This window comes from Lampetra fluviatilis, unplaced genomic scaffold, assembly GCF_964198595.1.
Source record: "Lampetra fluviatilis unplaced genomic scaffold, kcLamFluv1.1 SCAFFOLD_253, whole genome shotgun sequence".
Taxonomy (NCBI): Eukaryota; Metazoa; Chordata; class Hyperoartia; order Petromyzontiformes; family Petromyzontidae; genus Lampetra; species Lampetra fluviatilis.
This window is the reverse complement of record NW_027621807.1, coordinates 125,001-135,631: the sequence shown is the minus strand read 5'-3', so window position 1 is coordinate 135,631 and position 10,631 is coordinate 125,001. Positions and strand designations below refer to the sequence as shown.

Here is a 10,631-nt window from a genome sequence, read left to right as displayed (position 1 = left end):
CACTACTACACTCACCACTACACTCACCACTACACTCACCACCACACTCACCACTACTCACCACCCTCACTACTACACTCACCACCACCACACTCACCACTAGTACACTCACCACTACACTCACCACTACTACACTCACCACTACACTCACCACTACACTCACCACCACACTCACCACCACACTCACCACCACTACTACACTCACCACCACACTCACCACTACACTCACCACCACACTCACCACCCTCACTACTACACTCACCACTACACTCACCACCACACTCACCACTACTACACTCACCACTACACTCACCACCACACTCACCACTACACTCACCACCACACTCACCACCACACTCACCACTACACTCACCACCACACTCACCACCACACTCACCACCACACTCACCACTACTCACCACCACACTCACCACTACTCACCACCCTCACTACTACACTCACCACCACCACACTCACCACCACCACACTCACCACTAGTACACTCACCACTAGTACACTCACCACTACACTCACCACTACACTCACCACCACTCACCACCCTCACTACTACACTCACCACCACCACACTCACCACGACACTCACCACTACACTCACCACCACTACTACACTCACCACTACTACACTCACCACCACTCACCACCCTCACTACTACACTCACCACCACCACACTCACCACTACACTTACTACTACACTCACCACTACACTCACTACTACACTCACCACCACACTCACCACCACACTCACCACCACACTCACTACTACACTCACCACTCACTACCACACTCACTACTACACTCACCACCACACTCACCACGGACTCTGGAAGGTGAAGAGGAGGTCGGGCGTTTTACTGTGCACACAACCACTCGATTCGTACAAAAACAACTTCGAAGGGGGGGGGGAAATAACAATAACAACAACAATAACAACAACAATAACAACAACCAATAACAACAACAACAATAACAACAACAATAACGACAACAACATTTCTCTGCTAAAGAGGGCTTTTAAAAAAACATTTTAAAAATAAAATTAACGCGCGCGGAGCGAGACACAGAGAGGGGAGGGAGAGAGACTCGCGAACGACGAGAAAGAAGAAGAACCAGCGGAATTAAAAACAACAACAAAAATATATAAAACAATCTCATCCAGTCATCCTTCAAGAGTTTAACGGGCACCTGAAATTGTGACAGGCACCTCCCCCCCTCCCCCATGACCTTCCTGGCCACCTATAAATGTGGGGGGGTGGGTGGGGGTAGGCTCCTCCCCCTTCAAGGACCCCACCCCCCCAAGTGATGAGTGGGCGGGGGCCGTGGCGTCAAATGGGACCCAATCAGGGAGGAGGGATTCGTCGAGGGAATTCAAGCGGACCAATGAGATGGGGCGGGCGGGAGGGAGGGGGGGAGGAGGGGGGGGGTGAGGATGGTGGATGGGGGGGGGATGAGGGGGGTATGAGGGGGGGGGAGGATGGAGGGTGGAGGAGGGGGGAGGATGAGGGGGGGGGAGGGAGGAGGGGGGGAGGGGGGGGGGGAGGGAGGGGGGGAGGGGGGGGAGGAGGGAGGGGGGGAGGTTGGAGGATGAGGGGGGGGGAGGGAGGGAGGAGGGGGGAGAGGTTGGAGGATGAGGGGGGGGAGGGATGAGGGGGGGGATGAGGGGGGAGGGAGGAGGGGGGGGAGGGGGGGGAGGAGGGGGGAGAGGTTGGAGGATGAGGGGGGGGAGGGAGGAGGGGGGGGGGAGGGAGGGGGGGGAGGGAGGAGGGGGGAGAGTTGGAGGATGAGGGGGGGAGGGATGAGGGGGGATGAGGGGGGGGGAGGGATGAGGGGGGATGAGGGGGGGGGAGGGAGGAGGGGGAGAGGTTGGAGGATGAGGGGGGGGGGAGGGGGGGGAGGGAGGAGGGGGAGAGGTTGGAGGATGAGGGGGGGGGAGGGAGGAGGGGGGGAGTTGGAGGGGGGGGGAGGGAGGAGGGGGGAGAGGTTGGAGGATGAGGGGGGGGAGGGAGGAGGGGGGGGAGGGGGAGGGAGGAAGAGGGAGGGGGGGAGGATGGGGGGAGGGAAATGAGGGGGGATGAGGGGGGGGGGAGGAGGGGGGGGGAGAAGTGGAGGATGGGGGGTGGAGGATGGGGGGTGGAGGAGGATGGTTGGTGTGTTGAGGAAGAGGAGTGACGGTTCTCGATTAGAAATCTATAAACAACTAAAACGCTTACTCTGTTGGGGTTGGGTGAGCGTGGGGTGAGCGTGGGTGAGCGTGGGTGAGCGTGGGTGAGCGTGGGTGAGCGTGGGTGAGCGTGGGTGTATTGGTTGGCGAGTGGGTGAGTGAGTGGGTGAGTTGGTAGGTGGATGAGCGAGTTAGTGAGTGGGTGAGTGGATGAGTGAGTGGGTGAGTGGATGGGCAGGTTAGTGAGCGGGTTGGTGAGTGAGTGAGCGGGTGAGTGGATGAGTGAGGGGGTGAGTGGGTGGGTGGGTGGGTGAGTGGTGGGTGGGTGGGTGAGTGGGTGGGTGGGTGGGTGAGTGGGTGGGTGGGTGGGTGAGTGGGGTGAGTGGGTGGGGTGAGTGGGTGGGTGGGTGGGTGAGTGGGTGGGTGGGTGGGTGAGTGGGTGGGTGAGTGGGTGAGTGGGTGGGTGAGTGGGTGGGTGGGTGGGTGAGTGGGTGGTGAGTGAATGAAGGGTGAATGAGTGGATGGAGTGAGGGGGTGAGTGGGTGGGTGGGTGGGTGAGTGGGTGGGTGGGTGGGTGAGTGGGTGGGTGGGTGGGTGAGTGGGTGGGTGAGTGAGTGGGTCAGTGGATGGGTGAGTGGGTGAGTGGATTAGTGAGTGGGTGGATAGGTGATCAAGTGAGTGAATAAAGGCTTTGGTGAGTAGGTCGTGAGTGAATTAACAAGTGAGTGGGTAGGAGAGTAGGTGGGTGGGTGAGTGGGTGGGTGCGTGAGTGGGTGGGTGGGTTGAGTGGGTGAGTGGGTGGGTGAGTGGGTGAGTGGGTAAGTGGGTGGGTGGGTGGGTGAGTGAGTGGGTGAGTGAGCGGGTGATGTGGGTGGGTGAGCGGGTGAGGGTGAGTGGGTGGGTGAGCGGGTGAGTGGGTAGGTGAGTAGGTGAGTGAGTAGGTGAATGAGTAGGTGAGTGGGTAGGTGAGTGGGTAGGTGAGTGGGTAGGTGAGTAGGTGAGTGGGTTGGTGAGTAGGTGAGTGAGTAGGCGAGTAGGTGAGTGGGTAGGTGAGTGGGTAGGTGAGTGGGTTGGTGAGTAGGTGAGTGAGTAGGCGAGTAGGTGAGTGAGTAGGTGAGTGGGTAGGTGAGTAGGTGAGTGAGTAGGTGAGTGGGTAGGTGAGTGAGTAGGTGAGTGGGTAGGTGAGTAGGTGAGTGAGTAGGCGAGTAGATAAGTGCACAGGTGAGTAGATAGGTGGGTAGGTGACTGGCCGAGTTCACATTCGAGATCCACGTTCTTGCAGAATCTGGAAGGAGACAAAAAAAACAGAAGCGAAATTTACATCAACACCAAGACAAAGCTCCCCCGTCTAGCCTCTTGCAGACTGTAGGGGCAAGTGCTGTTAGCAAGTAGCAGCACCTATGAAGGCTACCGGCACTGTGGCTACACACTGAGGGGGCGGGTGGCCAGCACCACGCCTGCCCAGCAGAGTTCGCAAACGGGTTTTGATTCCTTACCCGTACCCGGCCGCACCAGGATCGCAAACGGCTACCCGTACCCGTACCTGGCCGGGTACGGGTAGGGTACGGGTATCGGGTAGGGTACGGGTATCGGGTAGGGTACGGGTATCGGGTAGGGTACGGGTATCGGGTAGGGTACGGGTAGGGTACGGGTAGGGTACGGGTATCGGGTAGGGTACGGGTATCGGGTAGGGTACGGGTAGGGTACGGGTAGGGTACGGGTATCGGGTAGGGTACGGGTATCGGGTAGGGTACGGGTAGGGTACGGGTAGGGTACGGGTATCGGGTAGGGTACGGGTAGGGTACGGGTAGGGTACGGGTAGGGTACGGGTATCGGGTAGGGTACAGGTATCGGGTAGGGTACGGGTATCGGGTATGGGTAGGGTATCGGGTACGGGTAGGGTACGGGTATCGGGTAGTGTACGGGTATTGGGTAGGGTACGGGTATCGGGTAGGGTACGGGTATCGGGTATCGGGTAGGGTACGGGTAGGGTACGGGTAGGGTACGGGTATCGGGTAGGGTATGGGTATCGGGTAGGGTAGGGTACGGGTAGGGTACGGGTAGGGTACGGGTATCGGGTAGGGTACGGGTATCGGGTAGGGTACGGGTAGGGTACGGGTATCGGGTAGGGTACGGGTATCGGGTAGGGTACGGGTATCGGGTAGGGTACGGGTATCGGGTACGGGTAGGGTATCGGGTAGGGTACGGGTATCGGGTAGGGTACGGGTATCGGGTAGGGTACGGGTATCGGGTATCGGGTAGGGTACGGGTAGGGTACGGGTATCGGGTAGGGTACGGGTATCGGGTAGGGTAGGGTACGGGTAGGGTACGGGTAGGGTATGGGTATCGGGTAGGGTACGGGTATCGGGTAGGGTACGGGTAGGGTACGGGTATCGGGTAGGGTACGGGTATCGGGTAGGGTACGGGTATCGGGTAGGGTACGGGTATCGGGTACGGGTAGGGTATCGGGTATCGGGTAGGGTACGGGTATCGGGTAGGGTACGGGTAGGGTACGGGTATCGGGTAGGGTACGGGTATCGGGTAGGGTACGGGTATCGGGTAGGGTACGGGTAGGGTATGGGTAGGGTACGGGTAGGGTACGGGTATCGGGTAGGGTACGGGTATCGGGTAGGGTACGGGTAGGGTACGGGTAGGGTACGGGTAGGGTACGGGTATCGGGTAGGGTACGGGTACGGGTAGGGTACGGGTATCGGGTACCCGATTGCGACCTCTGGGATGAAGCCATGTTGCAGGCGCGGGTGGGTTGATTCTAGGAACTTGATTCGTGAGAAGAGACAAGACGTTGGGAAATGAGTGACAATCACGGTGACTCACCAGTAACTCACGGCCTACCCGTACCCGTACCTGGCCGGGTACGGGTAGCCGGGTATCGGGTACCCGGTTGCGACCTTTTCTGCCCAGCCACCTTCAGTACTTCCTCAACAGAGGGCACCTCAGCCAGCCACTCACAGGGGGTGACTTCTTCCTCCAATATTTGAGGCACCGCAGCCTCTGCAGGGTCATCTCCCCCACTTTGTCCCACGTTGTTTTCCTGGGTGAAGGATTTCCCCTCCCCCAGGACCTCATGGAAATGCTCAGCAAAGCCTGCGAAGCTGTTCCTGGGGGTCAGAGATTGGATGACCTTTTGAAATCCTTTATATTAAGTTCGCTTGCTTGCTTGCTTAGGACCGTGCAAATCTTTTGGTCGTTTTTTAACCCACTTCCCGTGATCCAATCGAGCTGACATTTTGCACACAGACTCGTTGTGCGTGACAATTTCTTTTCGTGAAAATTTTTTTTATATGTAATTACCAATTGCTTAATGGTGGCAGGCAATCATCTGACCCATAGGTGGCAGCCATCTCAAGCCAGAGGACGAGAGGACTCCAGCCACCACGCATATAAAGGATTTAGAGTGAAAAACGTTGTTTTTACGGGTTAATTTTGTTTATTGATGGGAGTTAAAGAGCGGTTTGTGATCGCGGGCCACTGAGGCCGACTCCATCTCCTCAGCAACCCGCGACCACCACCCATCCTTGCAGCGCCTCACGGCTCTCCGAACCTCCGGGCGAAGGCTGCGGTAAGCCTCCTCATTCTCTGACGTGGGATGCTGTAGCCGATGACAGTGGGCCTGTCGCTTTTTCTCAGCCAGCCTGAACACCTCCTCTGTCAGCCAGGGTCTCTGGGGAGGTCTGGACCGTGTACCCAAAGTAGCCATTGCAGCTGCATGAGCCACAGTCCTAAACCTCGCACATTTACCCTCGACATCAGGTGGAGTGGGGGACGATGCCAACCCCAGCCGCAAGCGATGATGAAATTCTCGCTTGCAACTTTCATCAGCTAGCTGAGACCAGGCCACCTTAGGTTGGAATGGGGTCCTGGGTGTACACCCACCACCGGAGTGGAAGAATGGCAGGCGCATCTGACAGATGACTAGTCGATGGTCAGAGGGCAGATCAGCTCCACGGTAGGTCCTGGTGTCAAGGACATGGGCTCGCATCCGCTGGTCCGTCACTATGTAGTCCAGCAGATGTTCTTGCTTGGACCCGGCATGCATCCACGACGTTGTGTGGATGTGCCGATGCCGGAACAGCGTGTTGGTAATTACAAGCCCATGGGCTGCATAAAAATCTAGCAGCCTCCTGCCGTTGTTATTGAGCAGATCTGGCCCATGCCTTCCAATCACTCCAGACCAGGTGCCAGCATCATGACCAACTCAGGCATGAAAGTCACCCAAAAAGATGACTCTGTCCCGAGTGGCCACTTTAACCAGCACCTATGATAGGAGGTCATAGAATGCATCTGACTCATCGGCCTTGCCTGCATCCTTCCACGGATGTTCGTCTTCGGTGGGGGCATAAGTAACCACGACCACCACTCCTCGCCTCCGGTTGATGGGAAGGCGAGCCCAAAGTATCCTGGGGCTTACAGCTTCCCACACCTCACCGCCACGCTCCCACGCCCCCTTCATTCTTTTTGTTCAGAAGAAGAGCCACTCCCTGTTGTTTGGCAGTCTCCTGCCCCGAGTAGAGGACTGTCCACCCCTCATGGTGGCAGGAGCCAGAGCCGGTCCACCGGACCTCCTGAATTCCACAGAGATCCAGGCGGTACCGGTCCAGCTCCCGACAGAGGAGTGGCAGCCTCTCCGCAGTGAGCGTTTGAACATTCGACGTGGCCATCTCTCTCACCGTGTCTCTCTCTCTCACCGTGTCTCTCTCTCTCACAGTGTCTCACCGTGTCTCTCTCTCTCACCGTGTCTCTCTCTCTCTCTCACCGTGTCTCTCTCACCGTCTCTCTCTCACCGTGTCTCACCGTGTCTCTCTCTCTCACCGTGTCTCTCTCACCGTGTCTCTCTCTCTCTCACCGTGTCTCACCATGTCTCTCTCTCTCACCGTGTCTCTCTCTCTCTCTCACCGTGTTTCACCGTGTCTCACCATGTCTCACCATGTCTCTCTCACCGTGTCTCTCTCTCTCACCGTGTCTCTCTCACCGTGTCTCTCTCTCTCTCACCGTGTCTCTCTCTCTCTCACCGTGTCTCACCATGTCTCTCTCTCTCACCGTGTCTCTCTCACCGTGTCTCTCTCACTGTCTCTCTCTCACCGTGTCTCACCGTGTCTCTCTCTCTCACCGTGTCTCTCTCACCGTGTCTCTCTCTCTCTCACCGTGTCTCACCATGTCTCTCTCTCTCACCGTGTCTCTCTCACCGTCTCTCTCTCACCGTGTCTCACCGTGTCTCTCTCTCTCACCGTGTCTCTCTCACCGTGTCTCTCTCTCTCTCACCGTGTCTCACCATGTCTCTCTCTCTCACCGTGTCTCTCTCTCTCTCTCACCGTGTTTCACCGTGTCTCACCATGTCTCACCATGTCTCTCTCACCGTGTCTCTCTCTCTCACCGTGTCTCTCTCACCGTGTCTCTCTCTCTCTCACCGTGTCTCTCTCTCTCTCACCGTGTCTCACCATGTCTCTCTCTCTCACCGTGTCTCTCTCACCGTGTCTCTCTCACTGTCTCTCTCTCACCGTGTCTCACCGTGTCTCTCTCTCTCACCGTGTCTCTCTCACCGTGTCTCTCTCTCTCTCACCGTGTCTCACCATGTCTCTCTCTCTCACCGTGTCTCTCTCACCGTGTCTCTCTCTCTCTCTCACCGTGTTTCACCGTGTCTCACCATGTCTCTCTCACCATGTCTCTCTCACCGTGTCTCTCTCTCTCACCGTGTCTCTCTCTCTCACCGTGTCTCTCTCTCTCACCGTGTCTCTCTCTCTCACCGTGTCTCTCTCTCTCACCGTGTCTCTCTCTCTCACCGTGTCTCTCTCTCTCACCGTGTCTCTCTCTCTCACCGTGTCTCTCTCTCTCTCTCCGTGTCTCTCTCTCTCACCGTGTCTCTCTCTCTCACCGTGTCTCTCTCTCTCACCGTGTCTCTCTCTCTCACCGTGTCTCTCTCTCTCTCTCCGTGTCTCTCTCTCTCTCACCGTGTCTCTCTCTCTCTCCGTGTCTCTCTCTCTCTCCGTGTCTCTCTCACCGTGTCTCTCTCTCTCTCACCGTGTTTCACCGTGTCTCACCATGTCTCTCTCACCGTGTCTCTCTCTCTCACCGTGTCTCTCTCTCTCTCACCGTGTCTCTCTCTCTCTCACCGTGTCTCTCTCTCTCTCACCGTGTCTCTCTCTCTCTCACCGTGTCTCTCTCTCTCTCACCGTGTCTCTCTCTCTCTCACCGTGTCTCTCTCTCTCTCACCGTGTCTCTCTCTCTCTCACCGTGTCTCTCTCTCTCTCCGTGTCTCTCTCTCACCGTGTCTCTCTCTCTCTCACCGTATTTCACCGTGTCTCACCATGTCTCTCTCACCGTGTCTCTCTCACCGTGTCTCTCTCACCGTGTCTCTCTCACCGTGTCTCTCTCTCCGTGTCTCTCTCACCGTGTCTCTCTCACCGTGTCTCTCTCACCGTGTCTCTCTCACCGTGTCTCTCTCACCGTGTCTCTCTCACCGTGTCTCTCTCACCGTGTCTCTCTCTCACCGTGTCTCTCTCTCACCGTGTCTCTCTCTCACCGTGTCTCTCTCTCACCGTGTCTCTCTCTCACCGTGTCTCTCTCTCACCGTGTCTCTCTCTCACCGTGTCTATCACCCCCCCCAACCCCCCCTCATCTCCACACCCACCCCCCTGTACCCCCCCCCCACCCCCCACCACCCCCACCTGTACCCCACCCCACCCCCCACCTGTACCCCCCCCACCACCCCCACCTGTACCCCCCCCCCACCCCCCACCACCCCCACCTGTACCCCCCCCCCCACCCCCCACCACCCCCACCTTGGCCTTCTGGCTGGGCTGCTGCAGGCTTCCTCCTCCTCCTCCGTGTAGGCCCAGCCCGTTGCTGCCCCCCCCCCCCGCCGTGACCCCCACCCCCGTGGCCCCCACCCCCGTGACCCCCACCCCCGTGGCCCCCCCCCACCCCCCCGGGGTTTCCCAGCTCCCTGGAGACGACGCAGAGAAACTCGGCCTGGTCCTCCGTGCCGTACGTGTACGGGGAGCCAATGCTGATCAGCTGGGGGGGGGGGGGCAAGGGGGGGGGGCAGGGGGGGACAAGGGGGGGGGCACGGGGGGGGGGGCAAGGGGGGGGGCACGGAGGGGGGGGGACACGGGGAGGGGGGGTTACGGTTAGAAACATTTAGACAGGCCTGCCTACCATCCATCCTGGGTCATGTAGCCCGCATGCCCAGCCACCTCATGCCCAGCCACCTCATGCCCAGCCACCTCATGCCCAGCCACCTCATGCCCAGCCACCTCATGCCCAGCCACCTCATGCCCAGCCACCTCATGCCCAGCCACCTCATGTCCAGCCACCTCATGCCCAGCCACCTCATGTCCAGCCACCTCATGTCCAGCCACCTCATGCCCAGCCACCTCATGTCCAGCAACCTCATGTCCAGCCACCTCATGTCCAGCCACCTCATGTCCAGCCACCTCATGCCCAGCCACCTCATGTCCAGCAACCTCATGCCCAACCACCTCATGCCCAACCACCTCATGCCCAACCACCTCATGCCCAACCACCTCATGCCCAGCCACCTCATGCCCAACCACCTCATGCCCAGCCACCTCATGTCCAGCCACCTCATGCCCAACCACCTCATGCCCAGCCACCTCATGTCCAGCCACCTCATGTCCAACCACCTCATGCCCAACCACCTCATGCCCAGCCACCTCATGTCCAGCCACCTCATGTCCAACCACCTCATGCCCAGCCACCTCATGTCCAACCACCTCATGCCCAGCCACCTCATGCCCAGCCACCTCATGCCCAGCCACCTCATGCCCAGCCACCTCATGCCCAACCACCTCATGTCCAACCACCTCATGCCCAGCCACCTCATGCCCAGCCACCTCATGTCCAACCACCTCATGTCCAACCACCTCATGCCCAGCCACCTCATGCCCAGCCACCTCATGTCCAACCACCTCATGCCCAGCCACCTCATGCCCAGCCACCTCATGTCCAACCACCTCATGCCCAGCCACCTCATGTCCAACCACCTCATGCCCAGCCACCTCATGTCCAACCACCTCATGCCCAGCCACCTCATGTCCAACCACCTCATGTCCAACCACCTCATGTCAAGCCACCTCATGCCCAACCACCTCATGTCCAGCCACCTCATGCCCAGCCACCTCATGCCCAGCCACCTCATGTCCAACCACCTCATGCCCAGCCACCTCATGTCCAACCACCTCATGCCCAGCCACCTCATGCCCAGCCACCTCATGCCCAACCACCTCATACCCAGCCACCTCATGTCCAGCCACCTCATGCCCAGCCACCTCATGCCCAGCCACCTCATGCCCAGCCACCTCATGCCCAACCACCTCATGCCCAGCCACCTCATGCCCAGCCACCTCATGCCCAGCCACCTCATGCCCAGCCACCTCATGCCCAGCCACCTCATGTCCAGCCACCTCATGTCCA

The 10,631-nt window shown here is 58.8% G+C and overlaps 2 protein-coding genes across 2 annotated transcripts in view; both read right to left on the bottom strand.

Annotated features, from left to right (window-relative positions):
* Positions 1–3,073: 3,073 nt before the first annotated feature.
* Positions 3,074–10,631, bottom strand: part of LOC144955724 (BTB/POZ domain-containing protein KCTD5-like) — a 22,707-nt gene continuing 15,149 nt past the window's right edge. The window contains 3 exon segments of the mRNA XM_078885867.1: positions 3,074–3,465; positions 8,978–9,061; positions 9,063–9,212. Of these exon segments, the coding sequence (XP_078741993.1) occupies positions 3,436–3,465; positions 8,978–9,061; positions 9,063–9,212 (264 nt within the window). The 3' untranslated portion in view covers positions 3,074–3,435.
* Positions 9,306–10,631, bottom strand: part of LOC144955723 (uncharacterized) — a 2,424-nt gene continuing 1,098 nt past the window's right edge. Inside the window, exons 3-4 of the mRNA XM_078885866.1 lie at positions 9,632–9,661; positions 9,306–9,586 (exon numbers count right to left, since the gene is read on the bottom strand). Coding sequence (XP_078741992.1) covers positions 9,367–9,586; positions 9,632–9,661 — 250 coding nt within the window. The 3' untranslated portion in view covers positions 9,306–9,366. The remainder of the gene's footprint in view (positions 9,587–9,631; positions 9,662–10,631) is intronic.